This window comes from Globicephala melas, chromosome 16 (genome assembly GCF_963455315.2).
Source record: "Globicephala melas chromosome 16, mGloMel1.2, whole genome shotgun sequence".
Classification (NCBI taxonomy): Eukaryota; Metazoa; Chordata; class Mammalia; order Artiodactyla; family Delphinidae; genus Globicephala; species Globicephala melas.
In genome coordinates this window covers 55,206,267-55,228,773 of record NC_083329.1, presented here as the reverse complement: position 1 = coordinate 55,228,773, position 22,507 = coordinate 55,206,267, and the positions used below count along the sequence as shown (strand labels likewise).

The 22,507-nt window shown below is 49.1% G+C and overlaps 1 protein-coding gene across 25 annotated transcripts in view; it reads right to left on the bottom strand.

Moving 5' to 3' along the window:
• KCNMA1 (potassium calcium-activated channel subfamily M alpha 1) overlaps positions 1-1,846 on the bottom strand; it is a 741,810-nt gene extending 739,964 nt beyond the window's left edge. For 10 of the 25 annotated variants that reach the window (XM_060286610.1, XM_060286611.1, XM_060286615.1 and 7 more), the window contains exon 1: positions 1,256-1,834. In XM_060286610.1, the coding sequence (XP_060142593.1) occupies positions 1,256-1,624 (369 nt within the window). In that variant the 5' untranslated portion in view covers positions 1,625-1,834. Of the gene's footprint in view, positions 1-1,255 lie in introns of all 25 variants that reach the window. The other 15 variants (XM_060286602.1, XM_060286603.1, XM_070043919.1 and 12 more) reach the window with 4 other exon arrangements.
• Positions 1,847-22,507: the final 20,661 nt, after the last annotated feature.

Genomic DNA, 22,507 nt, shown 5'->3' with positions numbered 1-22,507 from the left:
GGTGTCCTCGGATTAACTTTATTAGAAAAGGTGTGAGCATTCCCACCGAGATGTGCCACGGCCTTGCACTGTTCCCTATCCCCCTTTGAGCTTCCCTCTCTCTGAAAATGCTGGCGCTGGTTAGTCCCCTAGGTTAAAAATTAGTCAAACAGAAAACAGCTTGGTCACTCTTTTTTCCAGTTCTTTCTTTTTTATCCTGCAGTTTTCTATGAAAAACTGCCTGCCACCTCTCACCTTCAGCCAGTGGGGGGGGGGGGGGAGAGGACATCTCTAGGGACACGACGGCGACAAACCAGGCAGTCAGCCTAGCAACCATACATAAGGTGTAGTGAGCCTCGGTGCTGGTGGGCGTCTCTGCGCCAGGAATAGTTTAAAGCCAACATCCAGCCACCTCAAAAGCGTCGGGGAGGAGGCTCGCGTGAAAACCTCGGCCTCGGCGGGCTCTCGGGCGGACCTCCCGCTCTAGCTCCACGCTGCCGGGGGCATTTCCGGGGACCTGAAGGCGGTGGCAGGGGGGCGAGAATACAGATGCCGAAGAACTTGCGGTGGGGGTGGGGGTCTGCTCCAACAGTAGGAGAGGGAGGGGACATCAGTTTTGCGACCTCGCCACATTCCTAAAGTGGCAGCATCCGCGGGTTGCCTCCAAAACTGGGATGCATCTCCCCAACTTTCTCTCGCCCCTCCAGGTCCCCCGCACGTCCTCTGGTCATGTTCCTCCCCTGGGATTCCCTAGTCCAAAAGATGTTCTCCCTTTCTCAAAGGATTTTCCTGCCCTTCTGATTTTACGAACTCATCTCCCCAACAGGTTTCTAAAGTGCGGGCTGACGTGCTCCCCCTCGCCCACCACAAGGAGCCGAGCCCGGGCAGGTGAGCCGCGCGGAACACGCACCGAGCGGCCCCCAGCTTGCTCGGTGCCCGCCGAGTCGGCTCTCCCTACCTCCCATCCCGGCCCCAGCCGCAGCCACAAACAACCCTACAATAAACAAGGGGACGGGATTTGGCGTCCGCGTCCCGGAGCGCACCGGTTGGGGGCAACTCCTCACCCCCGGCGCGCCGCCCGAAGCCCCAACAGGCGGGCGCCAGGAGAGCGGAGGGAAGGGAAGGCGGCGAGGGGAAGGCAGGCAGGGATGGAGGGAGGCACGGCGCTGTGAGAAGCGAGGAGGTGGGCTGCAGGGGACGCCGAGAAGCGGCGGGGCTGGCGCAGGGGGGAAGCGGCGGGGCTGGCGCAGGGGGGAGGCGCCGGGGCGCGCGTTACCTTCGTCTTGCCCCCGCAGTGGCAGCAAACGGTCCACAGGTACTTGAGCGTCCGCCAGAGCAAGATGATGAAGAGGCCCCCGAAGAAAGTCACCATGGAGGAGGCCAGGAAAGCCCACCACATGCGCTGGCCCCGGCTGTCGCACGGCACCTCCATGGTCACTGGGATGATAAGCGCATCCATCTTGGGCTCGTGGACCGAGGACGAGGAGGAAGAGGAGGAGGAAGAAGAGGAGGAGGAAGAGGAGGAGGAGGAGGACGCGTCTAGGCTGAGAAGGTTCGCGTGGATATTGCTACTCATTCTAAGAGTGCTGCCTCCGCCGCCGCCGCCGCCGCCGCTGCTGCCGCCGTCGCCGCCACCATTTGCCATAGCTAGCAACGGGCAGCCGGCGCAGGGGCTCGGGGGAGCTCCTCCCGCCGCCAGCGCCACCCCGAACACCCATCAACAGCCATATTGCTGCTACTGCTGCCGCCGCCGCCGCCGCGGAGCGCGGGGAGGGGGCGGGGAGGCGCCTGGGCTCGGGGAGCTGTGCGCGACCTGGCGGGGTGCGCGGAGATATATACAGCGGGCCGCCGCCGCCGCCGCCCGCCCTCCCCCCGGCCGCCGGCCCGCCCGCCCAGGGGGGAGGGGGACGGAGCGCGCGGGCAGCTCCCCTCCCCGGCCCGAGCCCCGCTAACCCCGGGCTGCGCGGGCCCAGAGCGCCGAGAACGAGGGGGCGCTGCGGTCCGCCCCCGGGCCCGCCCCGGCTCTGCTCGCCGGCCCGGTTGCCCTCCGCGTCGCGTCGCGCCGCGCCGCCCGTCCGCGGTGCGCCACGCGTTTGCGCCGCGCTCCGGCCCGGGACCCCTCCCCGCACGCAGCCCGCGCAGCTAGCCCGCCGCTCTGGGCTTATTAGGCGGCGACTCGTTAATAATGCCTCATCAGCCCCCTCCCGGGCGCCCCCGCGCCAGCCCTCGTCTCCCGGCTGCGCTCGGCTCCCGCTCGCCGCCCCGGTGTGCGCCGAGCCCCGGCAGGTTCACCGCGCCCGCCGCCGCCGCCGCCGCTAGCCCATGTTCCCGGGATCCCCGAGCCGCGCCGCCACACCGCTGAGCCTCCTCGGCCTTCGCTCGATCTTCCTCCCCGCTTCCTCAGGCTCCTCCTCGTCGCCGCCCGAGCCTCTCCTGCGCGCGCCCCGCGCTCCCCGCAGCCGCCAGCAACAGCAGCTGCAGCAACTGGAGCGGGAGCGGGCTCAGGCCGCCCGAACGGGAGGGGAGGAGGTTCGCCGCGCTGGCTCGCCTCGGCCCCGAGCTGGGCAGGGGGCCGGCAGACCCCTTGGCGACGGCCTGGCACGCACCCCTGAGCCGCAGTGCGAAAGGTAGAGAGCCCCAAATCCAGGCGCGGAACCCGACACCCCTCTCCAAGGTGCTGCGCCCCCAGCCGAGCGTCCTGGGGGACCCGAGGAGGATGGCCGGGCGCCCGTGGCAGGCCATTTTTCCCAAAGGAGCCCCCAGTGGGGAGGGGAGAAGTGACCAGCTGTTGATTGCACAGGCCGGACGCCCCAAGCTCCTCGGGCTTCGGGAGTGAGGAGGACCCTTCTCCAGGATACACACCCTCGTTCGACCCCTACCAGCCCCTGTAGCTCTTCCCTGTCGCCTTCCTAGGTGCCCCAGTGCCCCCTGTGTTCTGGAAAGCAGGGCCATGCAGGGGCCTGGCAGGTGGTCTGTGGCCTTTGACAGCAGCAGGTGGTTTTTCTGCCTCTTCCTTATTAAGCGACAGAGGCTGCCTAAGAGAGTAGGCAAAGATGGGCAGGGCCGACCTGACCTCAGGGACAGTGAAAGCTCCTATAGACAACAGAGTTCCCTAATGTCACTCCCCTTTTATTCAGCCTCAGACTCCATCGTGTGAGAAGGGCAGCGCCAAGCTCCATTAAAGCCCACCTTTCCCCATTTAGGGTCTTCAGTCCTCCCCACTTAGAGGTGAAGAAGGTGTCTGGGTTTGTTCAGCAGCCTCTCCCTAACCACCAGGGGAAATCCCCCTTCTGATACTCTCAACCTTTGCTCCCTCTGGACACTGCCCTTCCTTATGCTACCAGCTGGACCACAAGTTTTTCCAGCACTAATTAAAAGGAAGATGATCACATTCTCCCCTCATTGCCCACAGTGGTTTCCCCAAAGTTTCCAGCTCATTAGTTTAAGCCTAATTGGAATTCTCGGGTTGCTTTCAGGCCTCTCTGTGGTGAAGGCCAAGTTAGCATCCTTCACTGTAGAGGCCTGTGCTGTTTCTGCCTGAGCCACAGTTCAGCCCCTCCCCTTGCCCTTGGAGGCCCTAGGTTGCAGGGGAGGATGGGGCAAGGGAGGCCAAGCTGGGCAGAGAGGCCCAAGGGGATGTGTGAAGCTTCCTCCTCCTGTCTGATTCAGAGTACATTCACTGGGCTCAGGACACACATCCATTAGTACAGTCAAGGACAAAGGCAAAGGGGAAATGGAATGACGTAAGAGTGCTTAAGTGTTTGGTCCTCAAAAGCAGTATGTAAAAGGGAGCTCCAGACAATATTTTCCAGAAAGTGAAATTGTCTCTCACCCACATGGTACCCGCAGCCTGGTCCTCCGCGTTCAGAAACCACTCCGAGCACATCCCTGCCGCATCGGCCCCATTCATGCAGAGGCCCTGGGTCCTTCCCAGCACTGGGTTGGGGGGATCAGCCCCGGAAGCGCTCAGGGGAAGTGCAAGAAGGTGGCTGAGGCCCTGTGGTTCCTGGATTTATTAGCCTTCTAAACGGCTGTACTTTGCTGCCTTTGGGCCTCAGCCTATGCCAGGAAAGTTAAGGACTTTCCTTACATTTTAGATTTGAAATTTAAATACAAAACACCTGTAACCCGAAAAGAGCAGCAAAGGATACAACTGCCTCCCCGGTGGGATATGAAACCCCCAGAATGGATTCCCTCCCCCCATATAATTGAGCTTCCACAAACCAATGAATGCCCTCCAGGCTTTCCTGGACTTCCCCACAGCCTGGGTTCCCTTCAGACACCAGTCCGGGGGCTAGTAGCTAGAGGCCACTGACTGCTGTGACTTCTATCACCCCAACTGCAGCATCCCCAGCTGTGTTTCTCCTCCATCATCACCTTCATCATCTCATCATTCTTCCAGAGGTTCTGGGAGGCCCCTGAGACATCATCTCCTCTGCTTTGTTCATCACTCGTCCCTGTGCTGACTGGAGCTTGTAGCAACTTCTGTGTTACACAAAAACGAGGCTTAGGGCTTCCCTGGTGGCACAGTGGTTGAGAGTCCGCCTGCCCATGCAGGGGACGCGGGTTCGTGCCCCGGTCCGGGAAGATCCCACATGCCGCGGAGCGGCTGGGCCCGTGAGCCATGGCCGCTGAGCCTGCGCGTCCGGAACCTGTGCTCCGCAACGGGAGAGGCCACAACAGTGAGAGGCCCGTGTACCACAAAAAAAAAAAACAAAAAACAAACGAGGCTTAGGATTCTCAGAGACCCTCACCATCAAAGTCAAGAAACTACTATTCCTACAATCCCCAGTCCTTACCACCCCCTGACTGGTGGGCACCAAATGAGACAGTGGCCACCATTCACCGCCACCCACCAGAAATAGACCTCATCAGGCCATGGCCCAGCTCTCCCTCTACTTCCTTACTAACCACAGACTTCAGAAAGCCTGGCACCTGACCTCACCAATTTAGGCCTCAAACTTAAAGGGAACCTTAGGTACCACTTCATTCATTGTGCTTTCTCATCTGTAAATTGGAATTAAAATAAGAACTGCCCTGCCCACCTCAAAGGATTGTTTGTAAGGTTGAAAAAACATACAGATCTTCTTTGTAATTACTGTGACCCAAAAATAACCAGCCAAACACAGATCAGAGCTTCTGACCACCCACACACACAAGCCAGTCCCCGTGTTTGTGTAGCGGGGGAGATGGGTACAGGCAAGACTGTCACTCCCGGACCCACACTGCTGTCCTGCACCCCATGAGGCCCCTCAGTTGGGATGAGAACGGAAGCACAGTGCCTCTGCCTTCTGCCGCAGCTGTTACACAGCAGGCCATATGGACCCACAGACAGCTGGGTGTGGACAGACTCTAGGGTGCTACAGAGCCGCTCCAGGCCGGTGGGCCCTCAGAACACTGACACCCACGCCCACTCCCCACCTTCCCACCCCCTGGTATGGCCTTGGGAATGTGAAGGCTATAGAGAAGCACCTACAAATTGCCCCAGTGCATTTCACCTCTTGTAGGTGTGTCTACAGGCTGGGAATTGAGAGTCATTGCACAAGAACTGAAAGTCTTTACGAAAGTACAAATTCCAACCTCCCCCGTTCTGAAAACAGTACAAGCCACTTATTTATTTCTAGTCACATTTATAAGCTTCTCAGTGAGGAGGGCAGCCTCTTTATCATGTCAACATGTGCCTATGGCAGCCATCACAGCAAACTGGGGTTTCCCATTTCTAAATTATTCTACTCTGAACAATCCCAACCGATTTAAAAGAAAGAAATAAAAGTGCATGAACACACAAACTAAAAAGGCAGAGAGACTGAAGTAATAGCCAAGGAGAACAAAGAAGCTTATTTACTTAAATGTCGGCCCAACATCACAATTAACGTATACAGTTTCATTTTTTTTCAGGCCTGGATCTGCTTCCCATACTCTTGACATAAATCTGGGTGATTCTGCTCTAAAGAAGCCAGGTGAACTCTGTAAGTGATTTAGCGCCCTCTGGTGGTTCTTCTTGGCACATGACATTATTTTGTGAATTCAAAAAAGAGGCTTATTAAAACAGAAATTTGAGATATGAAAATTCCAAAGAGAAAACTCTGCTGTAAAAACCTACAACCACAATAATATTAATTATCCAGTTGTCAGTCCTACTAGCATATACACTGTTGTGATAAAGGCACTAACAGGGTTCACGTTGTTACCATGATTTGATGTCAGATCTTCTAAGCTATAACTACTATTGGTAACCTAACACTCCTTAAATTACCACTGTGTTATCTTCTGAACAGCTAATAGTACTCTCACTTCCCTCACCCTAGTCTTTATAATCTCTTTGTAGTGTCAGAAAGGGCAGTAGCTATTCTCCAATTTACTGGCAAGGAAACTGAGGCTTAGATCTGTCGAGTTTTCACGAGAGACTGTACCTTTGGAGAAATTTATCTCTTTGTGATTTATAACAAAAGAAGAAGACCATTGCAGCACATCCCTTGAAACCATGCTCTAGGGCCTTTGAGTACCAGAAGGGAGCACTGGTCCCCAGGATGGAGAGAGGGACTCAGAGAGCAAGCTTTGAGGGGTTTGTTTACTATAAATATCTTTTTCTACTTATAAGAATAATTCAGGGCTTCCCTGGTGGCGCAGTGGTTGAGAGTCTGCCTGCCGATGCAGGGGACATGGGTTCGTGCCCCGGTCCGGGAAGATCCCACATGCCGCGGAGCGGCTGGGCCCGTGAGCCATGGCCGCTGAGCCTGCGCTTCCGGAGCCTGTGCTCCGCAACGGGAGAGGCCACAACAGTGAGAGGCCCGCGTACCGGAAAAAAAAAAAAAAAAAAAGAATAATTCAGACTCATAAAGTTTCATAAAAGAGTATAAAAATCACGTAGATATATACAAATATAATTGCCTTTTATCTGTTGACCTTATACCCTTATCAACCCATCTTTAATTTGAAAAAAAACCCCTATATTTCTGTTTCCCTTGCAGTGGGTGTGGACCATGCGACTACATTTTAGCCAGTGGAATCTGAGCAGATACTACATGCACTCTATAGGTTGCACGGTTATAAAGAAGAGACTTTCCCTCTATTTCCCATCTCTTCTCCCCACTGGCTGGAATATGGATGTGATCTTAGTTCATGAGGTTGAATAATTGCCTCTTTAGCACGCAACAAATAGAAGGAGTCTGGTCCCCCAAACGCCAAAGAGCTAGGACGTCAGCCCACGGTTGTTTAGTTCACCCTATTAAGTGAGAGGGGAAAACACTCTCACTTTGTCGCTGTTATATTCTGGTTTGGAACAGCAGCCAAAGTATATTTCTTAATAAAGGAACTTATTATTTTCAGTTGTTTAAAAAAAAAAAGTCACCCAGAATCTCACCATTAACAGATAACCATTATTAATATTTTTTTATAAATTTATTTATTTATTTATTTTTGGCTGCGTTGGGTCTTCCTTGCTGCTCATGGACTTTCTCTAGTTGCAGCGAGCAAGGGCTACTCTTCCTTGCGGTGCGAGGGCTTCTCATTAGGGTGGCTTCTCCTGTTGCAGAGCACGGGCTCTAGAGCCCAGGCTCCGTAGTTGTGGCGCACAGGCATGTGGGATCTTCCCGGACCAGGGATCAAACCTGTGTCCCCTGCATTGGCAGGTGGATTCTTAACCACTGAGCCACCAGGGAACTCCCACCATTATTGATATTTTTATATATTTCTTTCGTGTGTTTTCTTGAGTGTGTATTTTTGCAAAATTAGGGTTAGACTGAACATCTAATTTTTATTCTATTTTCCCTTCACATTACACTGTAAGCATTTTCCTCCATGTCATTAAATATCATAGATACTTTTTTTTTAATAATTGAATAGGGCTTCCCTGGTGGCGCAGTGGTTGAGAGTCTGCCTGCCGATGCAGGAGACATGGGTTCGTGCCCCGGTCCGGGAAGATCCCACATGCCGCAGAGCGGCTGGGCCCGTGAGCCATGGCCGCTGAGTCTGCGCTTCCGGAGCCTGTGCTCTGCAACGGGAGAGGCCACGGCAGTGAGAGGCCCGCGTACGGTATAATAATAATAATTGAATAATATTCTATTAGATGGCGTACTGCTGACACTTAGGTTATTCCAAAACTTGTTAAATAAGTCCCAAACCTGTGTCAGTGATTTATGCTAGTCAAAAAGATGCCCTGAAGATTTCCACAGACATTCTTACTCCTAGCCCCAGCACCTGTCTTCTACAGAGCGTGCATGTCCAAGCCAACCTGCCTGTGGGCTACTTCCCAGCCTTGCCCTATATCAGGGACCTCATATCAGCCAATTCCAAGTGAAGAATTTGGGAGCCAGGACGTGGCACCCACAGAAAATTCTCCCCTTTTCTCACACGTGAAAGCCAACGGTTCTGGGGAAAATAGTGTCTGTGGTCCCACCATATCTTTCTCAGTCATTGTTCCCAATGCCAGCCAAGATACAAACTGAAAGAATGTAGCCTTCATTTCCCTAAACTACTGATACATCCATGGCTGAGTCAAAGTAGGCCCAACTCATGGACCATGCCCTGCTTAGAATTCGTCTTCCACTTCCATCCCATCAGACTTCTGGAAATTCCCGCCTCCCTTTCATCTCTGTGAGCAATGTCACCCCATCAGGACATCGGTACTGTGGACCTTGCCTCTGGGAGGTAGGCAGGGCAAAACTTCATCCACCCATTTCCACGGTGGGAAAAGAAGGCACCAAAGGAAAGAGGTCCTCCTCGCTACTCCTCACTGGTTCTTCTGACACCCAGACCAATAGACTTTCTCATCCTTTTCTTAGAAGGTCCCCAATTTGATCTTTGCGAAAGCTCTGGTTCAAGATCTGGGCAGTCTAGAACTCAACTCTTCATCCCTCGCACTCCAAGGTCCTCGACTGACTACATTATAAAAGGGATGGAGGGACTTCCCTGGCGGTCCTGTAGTTAAGACTGTGCTTCCGCTGGAGGGGACATGGGTTTGATCCCTGGTCGGGGAACTAAGATCCCGCATGCTGTGCGGTGCAGCCAAAAGAAAAAAATAAGAAAATAAAAAAAATATAAAAGTAAACGGGATGGACTGTGCAGATGAATCAAGGGGTTTAATCCCGCCTCTGCCTAGAAGCTCTCGCCACTTTTGCAAAACAGGACAATGCTGAGGCCACCCTTCCCACTTACAAACTCTCTTGAGAATAAGGAGAGATGAGTCAAAAGTCAGACGTCTCTGTGGGTTTCACTGACTTCTAATTTTGACTTACACTGTTGGTGTCTGCTTTTGGCGTAACTTTATCCAGAGCAGAATCACTTTGTTTCACACTGACAACTGGCCCCCCCTTGAAGTCACACCCCTTCTTTAACTTTAGTATCTATCCCACAGTTGCCAAGCTTCCTGCTTCCCAAAGATGAGATAATAATTTAATGGCTTGACAAATTATAAACCACGGTATTTTAATGAGTTAAGGCTACCTGCGTGAAACCAAGAAATTCTGCTTGTGCAATATTTTTGTGAAAACAAACAAAATAAGACAAAATTCCAATCCAGCAATATCCTGGGAGTCGCAGAAGAATAAGCCATTGAGGAAACACAGCTCCAAAGACTGGTGGCTGAGTTCAAGAGGAAAGTTCATTACAAGTCTTTATGGAAGGAGCTGCCATGTTTCAAGCTGAGTCCTTGAGTCCTGCCACCAAGGGGAGTTCTGCCCAGTTGTCCTACTAATCCAGAGAGGGTGCTGTGCCAGTGCCTACAAGTCCAGACACAGAGAGCAGTGACCTCTGGTTTCTCCAGGTGCTGACGCTGTTTGGCGGCACCCGCTGAGTGCCCCACCAGCTCTTCCTCCCTGGGGGCCTCTGACATAGGCTTATATGAGCACAAACTTTGGATACTTTAGATACTTCTAGAAAGTATGCACTACGCAAAAAGTATGCATCCCTTGCACTATGCAGCTGGGACAGAGCAGGCTGTTAGAGGCAGATACCCCGGGGGCACATGGCTGAGTCTTTGCATTCAGAAAGCCCCGCGGACCCCCAGGATGCTGTGCTAACTGCATTCCCTGCAGGTCGCTGTGCTGGATTGCAGGCTTACAGAAACATTCCTTTGCTTATCTGTAAATCTCATTTTGTTCTTCCCTCCTTGTAACAAAATTGAAAGCTGTGAGTTGAACAAAGTAACGCACACGTTGTCCTAACCATTCTGGGAACTCCCTGGGTGATGGATAGTCATGGACTTAACAGCTTTTGATTTCACTTGCTCCTGACTCTCCTGCCAAGATCTGTCTTGGTGACACTATACTGAGACATACTGGCTGATATGCATGAGTGGCATCTACTTCAGAAGGTAATACATGTTCTGGTTAAAGTACAATGGCTCAAGTGGGAATTCCAACCCCTTTATCATTAGTGTAGAAATTCCATGGTTCATAATCTGGTGGCCCATTGAAATGACTTCCCATTCAACTCAGTGGGAGAGACCATTTGAATCAGAACCAGTCTAAAGACTGAACAGGATTTATCCCCACGCTGCAACGCCCAGAAGGCTCCCTCTGGGGAGACGGTGTCATCAGCACTACCTGGGAGCTGAGGTGACAGGCAGAGAAATGGCATGTGGCAGTACATGCCCTTCCTTCAAGGGCAGGAATAGTCATGATTACCCACTAAAGAGGTCAGGTACCACAGGAAGCACTTGACATGTTCCCAGATTTAATGCAAACATTTCCCCCAATTCTTCATATCGCCTTCACAACCTTTACCACATCATCATGCTGCCTGTACTATTACTTAATATTTGTCTCCAATTGATTGCTTTTACTTACTCAAATTTATAGCAAAAGGATATTCTATAACGCTACCTTCGTGGAAAACCAGCATTGCTATGCACAGAAGGTAAATAAATAATAAATAAAATTAAAATAAATAAGATAAAATACAAACATAGAAATAAATAAATAATAGACAGAAAGTGTAAAAACAGACATAATAAATAAAAACGATGTCATCAAGTCAGAACTTGATGTTGTCAACAGCCAGCCCTTACCCTGAGGCCTGGACTCCCTTTGCTAAACGGAGAAACTGGCGAGTGATATCGATGTGCTGCAGTCACTCCAACTGTCTCTGTGACAACTGGGTTTGAGAAAGGATTGAGCAGGGCCTGACTTTGTCACTGAGTGCCAGGATGCAGGATGAGCTAAGTCAGCCTGTATACCACCTGGGGCTCACAGCTCACCCTTCGAGAAATGCTGTGTTTTCCTTCTTGGTTTAATTCTAACAGGATCCCATAAGTAGGTATTACCCTCACTATACAGATGTAGAAACTGAGGCTCAAATAGGTTATGTACCCGCCTCATTCAGAGTCACACACAGAGCTGGTATTTGCTCCAAAGCCTTCCTGGGGTCAGTGGACAACGTCAGCCTCGTGGTCAACCAGCCCTCAGCCCCTCCTGGGACCATCCTAACTCTAGAGCTGGAAGGACTCTACTAGAGATCATTTTCTCTGACTTTCTCTTTTGAAAGGGAGGAAAGTGAAGCTTGGAAATATTATATAACCTGCCCAAATCTTTGCTCACCAGTGAGTGAGCTGAAGTTGGAGTCCAACTCTCCCCCGTTCTTATCTGTGCCTTTCCTGCCCTCTCAAATGCCACCTGGGCAGCAGATGGGCCTGCTGGGGGCCTGGGGCTGGTGAACTTCCCGGGCCATCATCCCCTCTGTTCCCAGCAGGTCTCAGAAATCCCTTCTGGCTGACCTTTCTTTAAAATGCTGATCTGGACCATTGTAAAGCAATTATACCCCAATAAAGATGTTAAAAAAAAAAAAATGCTGATCTGGGTCTCTGAGCCCCATGGGGCCCTTTGCTCCATTGGGAGCCCACTGCCAAGGGAGCCCCCGCGGTGGGTCAGCACAGAGGGCCTCGGAAGTCCCCTGGGCTGATAGCAGGCCCCCAGGGAGTTTGTCCCCACAGTATCGGGGCCTCTGGGCACCCTGCAGGGGCCAGGCATCCAAGGTAGCCCAGGAAACGCTCCCCAGTGGAGGACTTTAAACTCAGCAGGTACATCTGGCAGCCCAGCTCCTTGGCCTCTCCCTGGAACCCGGATGCAGCCTGAAGCCCAGAAGGGAGCTTTTGGGGGTTTTTTTCCATTGTTTTTTTTTTTTAAATCTTTATTGGAGTATAATTGCTTTACAATGGTGTGTCAGTTTCTGCTTTATAACAAAGTGAATCAGTTATACATATACATATGTTCCCATATCTCTTCCCTCTTGCGTCTCCCTCCCTCCCACCCTCCCTATCCCACCCCTCTAGGTGGTCACAAAGCACCAAGCTGATCTCCCTGTGCTATGCGGCTGGGGAAGGGTAAGCTGTGACAAAGTGAGACACTGGCATGGACATATATACACTACCAAATGTAAAACAGAAGGGAGCTTTGAAGGACCTCTGTGGTCTGAGCCCTGGGGCTTCAGGCAAGCCAGGACCTTCTCAGGGCATGGTAGGGTGAGGGAGGAGGGAGGACTTGGCACCGTGATGTGCCTTTGGAGAGAAAGAAGGCGTGCGGAGGTGGATGGAGCGATGGAAAAGTTCACAGAAAGCAAAGTGTGAGGCATGGGAGAGGGCCTGGGAGAGCAGAGAAGGAGAGGGAGAGACAACAGGAAGAGTTAAAGGAAGGAGAAGGAGAGAGATGGGAACAAAGAGAGAGAAAGACGCAAAGAGGGAGGGAGGGAGGGAGGGAGGGAGGAAGGAAGGACAATAAGGAGACCAGAGATACAAGGCAGACAAAGGGACACACAGTTGCCCAGTTGGTGCCCTCTTCTGGGTGCTCCGCTTCCCTGGCAAAGCAGACAGCTTGCAGCTGTAGTATAAGGGGGCTCCGAAGCTTCTGCAGTAAGAAACAAATCGTTTCCCTTCTAAAGGAAAGACACAGAATCCCGGTGGCAAATTCCTGGCAGTGCACCTTCCCGCTATCCCCCACCCTCCTAATTCCCATCACTCTGGGTTTTCTCCTTTCCCAGAAGAATAAATACTTGAGATGCTGGGCCTACCTGCAAAGCACATGTCTGGGGAGACCCTACAGCTTGGACATTCCAACCCGAAGGACTCGGGGTCTGCACTGGTTGGGGCTGAGCCTGGGCTGTGTGTGCAGGAGATGGGGACAAGGGAGGAATCCCTTCATTATGTGGTCTCTTCTCGTCACCAAGATGGAGACTGATAATCACAGGACTCAGCACGATGGATATCTAGAAACTGTCACCCAGCCGAGAGAGTGTCCAAACTGCCAGGTAGCAGCTTCTCATCACCGTGTCAGGTGCAGTATGACATGCTTCTCAAAAATCCTATCCAGGGGCTACCCTGGTGGCGCAGTGGTTGAGAGTCCTCCTGCCGATGCAGGGGACACGAGTTCGTGCCCCGGTCCGGGAAGATCCCACATGCCGCGGAGCGGCTGGTCCCGTGAGCCATGGCCGCTGAGCCTGCACGTCCGGAGCCTGTGCTCCGCAACAGGAGAGGCCACAGCAGTGAGAGGCCTGCGCACCGAAAAAAAAAAAAAAAATCCCATCCAGCCCAGCCTCCTCACCAGGAAAAATGACCAGGACACTGTTCTCCCCAGGGGACTGAAGAGGACTTTAAAGCCAAGGGAGGAGCCGGGCAGGAAAGCATCTCAACCTAACACATCCTATTCCACTGCCCCAGGACTCAGCTCCCCAATTCTACAAAGAAAAAAACCTGGTTGTTTATTGGGCAAATATTTATTAAGCACCCACCACGTGCCATGTGCTTTGTGCTCTTGACAATTTCCATAAACGGGGTCTCCCCATCCGCAGCAGCTCTCCCTGCCACCGCATGTGGGTTCCCTGGAGGAGCTCCACCTATATTAAAGTATTCTGAATCATAACCCAGTGCAAGTGCTAGCACTTAATAATATTTAATAAATATTTAATAAATAAATAAATAAAACGACGTAGAGAACAAATGTAAGTGCCTACGTGTTCCTGCTCTGGAGTTGGACAGAGCTGGGTTCAAATTTCAGCTCTGCTCCTCTCTCTGGCTGTGGGGTGTGGGTTACGCCTTTTAGCTCCTTGAATTTCAGTGTCCTCATCTGTGTGTTAGGGAGAACAGAAGTGCCTCCTCAGTGAGTTGCTGTGAGGATCAAAGGAAAGAACCCAGATAATGCTCTTAGCACAGTCCCTGGCACACGGTTAACTCTTGGCTTTTCGCTGTGCTCTGCTATCATTAATAAAAGGAGAAACATGGGTATATAGCTCTTCCCACTTTCTCCAAGTTCTTATCCTCCACACAATGAGATACCTGCCCCCCTCTTTGGTCCCTTGCCATGTTACCCTTGTCTTTTTTTTTTCTTAACGTCTTCACTGGAGTATAATTGCTTTACAATGTTGTGTTAGTTTCTGCTGTATAACAAAGTGAATCAGCTATATGTATACATACATCCCCATACCCCCTCCCTTTTGCGTCTCTCTCCCACATTCCCTATCCCACCCCTCTAGGTGGTCACAAAGCACCGAGCTGACCTCCCTGTGCTATGCGGCTGCTTCCCACTAGCTATCTATTTTACATTTGGTAGTGTATATATGTCCATGCTACCCTCTCACTTTGTCCCAGCTTACCCTTTCCCCCGTGTCCTCAAGTCCGTTCTGTACGTCTGCGTCTTTATTCCTGTCCTGCCCCTAGGTTCATCAGAACCATTTGTTTTTAGATTCCATATATATGTGTTAGCACACTACCCTTGTCTTTGCTCCCCTCTCTCAACCCAGAGATGATGGTAGTCTTTTTAACTCCTCTGTTTCCTGCTCAATGTTTTCTCTCTTCCTGCGACTGAAGGATTGTTCCATCCTCTTTTCCCCCTTTCCAGAACTTTTGCTCATTTCTCTTCTCCTGAAGCCAGCCACATTCTCTTGTCCCACGAATGTATGTCTCAACAACAGTGAAAATCTCAGATTCATAAGCAAAAATGCTTAGAAGGAATGTGGAAGAGGAACAGGTCTGCTCCCAGTAAAAGGAGGGGGGCGGTAAGGAGATTTATTTATCTTTTTGTAAGTTGTCCATATCATCAACAAAGACAAGACTTTGTTGGGCATCTGGTATACACATTAAAGCTTACTAACTGGCCAGAATAAAAAAATTTGTAAAAGAAGATACACATCCTCAACTCAAAATGAGAAGGATTCCGAAAGATAAAGCTTCATTGAATAGGAATTCACAATCCAAAATCTCAAAACCCATGAATAAACAATCACATCAGAGGCAAATGTCAACAGATAAAAGGAAAGCAAGATCAGCTAGGGCTGTCAAGAACTTCTGGTAAATGAATAAGAGAGAATATAAAATTAGTTATTTTAAATTATTAAAGGTATAAATGGTACAGATGAACTTACGTGAAAAGCAGAAATAGAGACACAGACGTAGAGAACAAATGTATGGATACCAAGGGAGGAAGTGGTGGTGGAATGAATTGGGAGATTGGGATTGACATATATACACTACTATGTATAAAATAGATAACTAATGAGAATCTACTGTATAGCACAGGGAAATCTACTCTATGCTCCATGGTGTGACCTAAATGGGAAGGAAATCCAAAAACGAGCGGATATATGTATACATATAGCTGATTCAGTTTGCTGTACAGCAGAAACTAACACAACATTGTAAAGCAACAATACTCCAATAAAAATTAATTTTAAAAATTATTAAAGGTATAAAAGAAGGAAATAGAAAAACTGAAAAAATGCAATGGAACCAAAAGCAAGCAGATTTGGAAAAGAACCAAAAAGAATTTATGGAAAAAAATTTAATAGCCACTGAAATTTTAAAACTCAGTGATTAGGATAAATAGCAAATTAGACTCGGTTGGACTATAAGAATTAGGCAAATGAAAATAGACCTGAGAAACACACCCAGAATGCAGTACACAAAAAGAAAAAGATAGAAATAAGAGCACTGACTTGGAGGGCAGAGCAGATAGAAGGAGAATGTCTATCATATGGTATCTAGTGGGAGTTCCAGAAAACGATCATGGAGAATAAGGAGAGATAATATTCAAAGAGATAATGGCTGAGAACTGATGAAAAACAAGACTTCATAAATTCAGGAAGCACAAGTTCTGGTCAGGATAAATAAAAAACCAAACCCTATAGATGCTTTGTAGAGAAACCATAATTCACCAAAGTCAAAGAGTAAAATATGAAAATCAACAAGAGAGAAAAGAGAAATTACCTCTGGAGGAATGACACTTGGCAGACTTCTCAACAGCAAAACTGAACCCAGGGACAGCAGAACAGTATCTTCAAAGGACTGAATGAAAATAACTGTCAACCTAGAACACTATGCACAACTACACTGTGACTCAATCGTGAGGCTGAAATAAAATGTTTTTAGACAAATGAAAACCGAAAGCATCTGTCACCAACAGACTCTCCCTGAATTTCTGAAGGATGAACTTCATGGGGGGCAAGAAACGGAACACAGAAGGGAGGAAAGAAGAAGAAACGCTGATGAGCAGAGATATTGACTACCACATGGGTAACAGTCTGCACACACTAATTTCTAAAACAACCACAGCAATATTAACGACCAATTTGGGCAGGACCAAACAAGATGGAACCAAAATACCAGACCCAGTAACATGTTAGGGAGTGTGCAGCAGGGTTGACCATATCAGGGTACTTAGATTTGTCTGTAAGAGGGTTAGAGGTATGAATCAAGTGGAGATTAAGTCAAGTCAAGTGAACGTGTTAAAATTTTAGGAGTAACCACTGAAAGAATAAAAATGGAATGGATCGCTCCCAAATCAAAGAGGGATGAAAGGCAAATAAAGAAAGCAGAAAAGGGGGTGGGGGGAGCAGCATAAGGTAAGATAAACAGAAATAATCAAAGAAAATGATAGAATGTATTCAAACAGATCTGAAATTTCAGTAAGTGTAAATAGATTCAACCCACCAATTAAAAGAAACAATCACCTGAGTGGGTTTAAATTCTTTAGGAATGTGCTATTTCCCAGAAACACATCTATAATTTGAAGATCCAGAAAAGCTGAAAGTAAAGGACTGGGGGAAGTTGCAGCAGACAAATTCTAACCAAAAGAAAGCAGTCTGGCTGTTTTATTATCAGGCAAAATAGACTTTAAGATAAGAATAAGTAGAACTGACATAAGTGTCTCAGTGGGTGAAGAGGGGCAGCCATTGCAAGCAGAGAACACTGTGTGAGCAAAGACACAAAAGAAGGGTGTACCTAACACATTTTAGGAGCCCAAATTCAAACGTGGGCCTCTTGCCGTCGCGGCCTCTCCCGTCACGGAGCACAGGCTCCGGACGCACAGGCTCAGTGACCATGGCTCACGGGTCCAGCCACTCTGCGGCACGCGGGATCCTCCCAGACCAGGGCACGAACCCGCGTCCCCCGCATCGGCAGGTGGACTCCCAACCACTGCGCCACCAGGGAAGCCCCTGTTATTTTTTTAAATGTATATTTTTAGTATCTAGATGCCAGGCACCTTGTTAACTATTCTATATATATTATTTCTATTTCTTTGATAAACCTCACAATGTAGGTACTTTGTTACAGAAAACCACCTCAATTTAAATCAGTCTAAGTGGAAAGTAAGGACCGAGATGGAGCTCCTACTGGAAAAAAAAACCCATGGAAGGGCTCTGCCTGGCCCTTGAGTCACAGCCCCACTCCCAGCCCACGAGTGGGCTCAGGAGGACAGGCCACTGTGATGTGACAGCATCGGTCAAGTGTCTACCTAGCCTGGGACGTGGGGTATTACAATCAAGACCCCCAATTAAAACCTCATGACCTATGTAGGGAAGGGGCATTTCTCTGATAGAAGGGGACTGACACAAGGATGGGTTCTACAAGACTAGATTTTATTATCATCATTTTACAAATGAAATTCTGAGACTCAGAGGCGAAGTATTTGTCCAAAGCCCCAAGCTCCCACATGGCAGAGCCAATGGGAAACCAAGCCTTTTTTCCTCTAAAAAAGCTGTACTTTTTCTCCAAGTAATAGACACAGAACTTTGTATACAGCAAGTTCTCTAGATATACATGAATCGATGTTAAAGAAGCCATCACAAATAATGATAATTAACCACTTTTCTCCCTAGTCACTAAAAGTTTTGGAACAAAGAACCCGAAAGCCAACAACCCCACAGCATATGGACCTTCCCAGTGTCTTCCACAGACACCAGTGAACTTGGCATCATAATTGATCCTCCTGTCTAGAACCCCTTTGCACTGATAATCTGTACTGTGCAGTTCAGCCCTGAAACCATCTCTCATTGTTTCATAGCTAGTCTGAGTCTAGGGTGACCCTGTGTCTCCCACAGCCCTCAGCTGAGCCAGTAGTAGGTATTTAGACTGTTAGCTCTAGGTTCTTTGGCTAAAGCAATTATCTGTAACAGGTTTTTTTTGTAACAGTTTTTAACTCATGGATAAATCTGGAAGAGTGATGAAAACTATGGTATCCCACCCCCAGGGGGGGAAAAAAATCAATGCCTGTTTGCACTTATACACAAAACTTTCAGTGGCTCTGTAGGTCCCCTGAAGTACATTCATGAAGAATGCACTTCATGAATTAAGGGGGTTAAGAACTGCCTTGGCAAGAGTAGAAGAGGACTTTATTACCCCCAAGAAACAGTACTGCATGCTATTTAATCAGCTTCAAAAGCATGGGCCCGATTCATATGTGACCGTCTTAAGTGACCAGGATGTGCCAACCCTCAAGTGAGGATACACCCCAGAGTCTGCGGTCGGCTACATGGCTCCTTCTCAGCTGAGCGCCTGCTATGTCCAAGTACTCCGCTGGCCACAGGGGCTACAAACTAGACTAGGGACCCTGTCCTGGATCCCTAGGAGCTCAGACAGATGCGTAAGCAATGGCCACTCTAACACAGTCAAAGCTACAACAGAAACGTGCAGAGGTCCTGTGTGAACGCTGGCAGGAGTGGGAGGTAAGGGAAGGATTCCTGGGAGAGAAAGTTTCAGTGGAAAGAGGATCAGGTGGCTTCTTCTCTGGGGAGGAGAGAAGCATCCCTGCTGGTAGGAACTTGAGCAAAGACCCACACACAGGTGGAGTGACCTGTGCTGGGAGCCCTGAGCAGGCATCACTAGAGCTGTGGTTCTCCACCAGGGTGATTTCGCCACGCCACTCCCAAGCCGCCGCCAGGGACATTTAGCAATGTCTGGAGACATTTGTAGTTGTCACATCTAGTGGGGAGGGGTGTTGTTACTGGTACCTCGTTGGTAGAACACAGGACAGCCGCTAAACATACCTCAATGCACAGAACAGCCTCCAACAACAAAGAATTATCTGGTCCACAATGCCAATAGTGTTGAGAAGCCTGCCTTGGAGGGTGGAGTGTGAATAGGAGAGTGGCCACCTGTGGGAAACCAATATTCCTGTATCTGGGGAGCTGCTGCCATCAGACCTGCCTTCCCTAAAGCAGAGATACAAGACCTGTACCACATCAGCAGAAGAAAAGAGTGGGAGAGGTCTAATCTGGAGAGTGGAAGTATAAATAAATTCTAGGAGCCAGTTTGACATCTGCACTCATACCTCAGTTGTGTTTGTTGAACAAGACTCTGCTGTACCAACAGAAAGCAACCTGGGGGCCACGATGGAGACGATTTGTACTCCCATCCCAGGGAGCAGCAGGTCACCCGGTTTATCCACAGGATTTGCTTTGCCTGGTTAGCCCACAGTGGGACACAAGAAGGAGAATGGGAGCTATTCCCAAGGGCCATCTGGGATCAGACATGATCACCAAGGACTGCGGAATTCCCTCTGCAAACCCGGGAACATTTCCTTCGGGAGAAAGAAGCTCCAGGTGTAACTGTCTCTACAGTGAGTTCCCAACTCTAGGAATATGGAAACACTTTCCTCAAAAGAGCTGTCAGGAAATGCAAATCAAAACCACAATGAGGTATCACCTCACACTGGTCAGAATGGCCACCATCACAAAGTCTACAAATAATAAATGCTGGAGAGGGTGTGGAGAAAAGGGAATCCTCATTCACTGTTAGTGGGAATGTAAATTGGTGCAGCCACTATGGAAAACAGTATGGAGGTTCCTTAACAGACTAAAAGTAGAGTTACCAGATGATCCAGAGATCCCACTCCTGGGCACAGATCTGGAAAAAGAACCCAAAAACTCTAATTCAAAAAGATACATGCACCCCAATATTCATAGCAGCACTATGTACAAGAGCCAAGACATGGAAGCAACCTAAGTGCCCATCAACAGACAACTGGCTTAAGAAGATGTGGGGTGTGTGTGTGTATATATATATATATATATATATGGAATATTATCCATAAAAAAGAATGAAATACTGCCATTTGCAGCAACATGGATGGACCTATAGAATATTATGCTTAGTTAAGTCAGACAGAGAAAGGCAAATACTATATCACTTATATGTGGAATCTACAAAATAGTACAAATGAATCTATATACAAAACAGAAACAGACTCACAGACATAGAAAATAAACTTATGGTCACCAAAGGGGAAAAGGAGGGGGGAAGGGGTAAATTAGGAGTATGGGATTAACAGATTCAAACTACTCTACATAAAATAGATAAGCAACAAGGATTTACTGTATAGCACAGGGAACTGTATTCAATATCTTGTAATAACCTATAATGGAACATAATCTGAAAAAAAAAATAACTCAATCACTATGCTGTATCCCTGGAACGAGCACAATATTGTAAATCAACTATACTTCAATTTAAAATAAGAGCTGCCAGGAAGCAGGCTGGGAACTCTGTGAAAGATCCACAAATTCCAGAAGCAGCATCTCACTGAGGTGTTTACTGAAAGTTGCTACAGGAAAGAGAAACTCCTCCCAGCATAGGCCAATGGGGGCGACCACTACCAACTGTCACCAACCAGGGGAGATCTCCGGGCCTCACTGACAGCCCACAGCTGTGCCCGAGAGCGACAGGGGAGCCAGCGCCTCAGAAGTTTCTGATGCAACCCCCCACCGAGATGGTCAGACAGAGTATCCTATCTACTTTCAGGGACTTTTTTATCAGAGTTCTCTCTCCCCATCCAAGCACGGGCCACCCTAGACATCTTTGTAGGAAGTATCATGGGCTTTCAACACACCCATCACTGAGAGGAAAAGCCAGGCCACCACCAACAAACTTTACCAGGAAGAGGTCTAGAAACGCTGGTTTAGCCAGGAAGACTTGAACTGTTACCCTGTGCTCGGAGCCTGGGTGGACGAGATGGCCTGAGGGGAGATGATATTCTGAGATACCTTGGCTGACAGTTGTGGCCAAATACAAAACAAAACAAAACAATACTTTTTCTTTTTCCTACCCCAATGCTATGCCCAAACCTGCTAGTCTGGCTGTGGGAAATCAGCTGAGACAAGAAAAAGAGAACACAATAAGGCCATTTATCCTGAAACAAACTGGTCCTTCAGTTTCCGCAAGACATCACATAACTCACCCCTCCAGGGAAGCACTTGCACGTCAGTTGCCTCGCTCTCTGGGCACAGAGCACCATTAACTTAAAAAATGTATAAACTGTTGTGGCAGACACAGGTCATCAAGCACGGTGCTGGGGAAAGAGTGGTTTGGGGTCCATTTATGGAAACATGCCAGGGATTCGCAGGCTGCAAACTTCCCCGATGGAATCTTTTGAAAAGGTTTCTCCTTCCCTCTGGCAATCCCACCAGCAGCAGACATGTGCCCTGGGAAATGTAGCCTGGAATTTCCATCTGCCAAACACCAGGGCTTTTGCATCTCAACTTACTCTTAACGTAGGGTCCCTTCCGTGAAGTCATTTGAGGATGCAGCCTGCCGCTCTACCGCTGGACCCTATTTTTAAATATCCTGTGATCTAATTATTTTTACAACCAAATTTTCACTTGACTGTTCGGCCTCCTCTGAGACTATGTCATCACTCAGCCCTATTTGCAGGTTTAAGTGCACGGCTCTGAGGCTGTCTGAACACAGGAAAAGGTTTTGTTGTGCATATGTGTGCATAATGTCTTCATTGCTAAGTCATTCCTAAATCGTTAACCGCTTTAAAGACGTGTTCCATAAAAACCTGCTTCTGGGCTCCATCCTAGGCGGTGGAGCCAGCATGGTCCTGGCTGGATATTTCAGGAAGCTGAGGAGCAACCGCGAAGAACTGTTATGCCTAATCATAGCACCCGTCCGGATACTGTAGGAAAACTGCGACCCAAAATACCTCCTGAAGACAGAATGACTACATGGCCTGGGGCCGTCTGGCAGTGTCAAGGTGTTGGGTTTTTCCAAGAATGGCACATAGAAGAAGACTACTAAGAGTTGAGCTTTACTTGGAAAATGGCCCTGTCAACGCCAGGAGAAGCGCTGGCAGTGTGGAAAATAAAGAAAGCTCTCGTGTAAGAAAATCTACCATGGGGCAATGGCATGATGGGAAGTATGGCACCGTCAAGAGCCACGTGTGGCAGCAGACGGATCTGGGTTCAAATCCCAGCTCTGCACCTTTCTAAAAGTGTGGCCTTGGACAATCTAATTAACTCCTCTGATGGCCAGTTTCCCATCTATAAA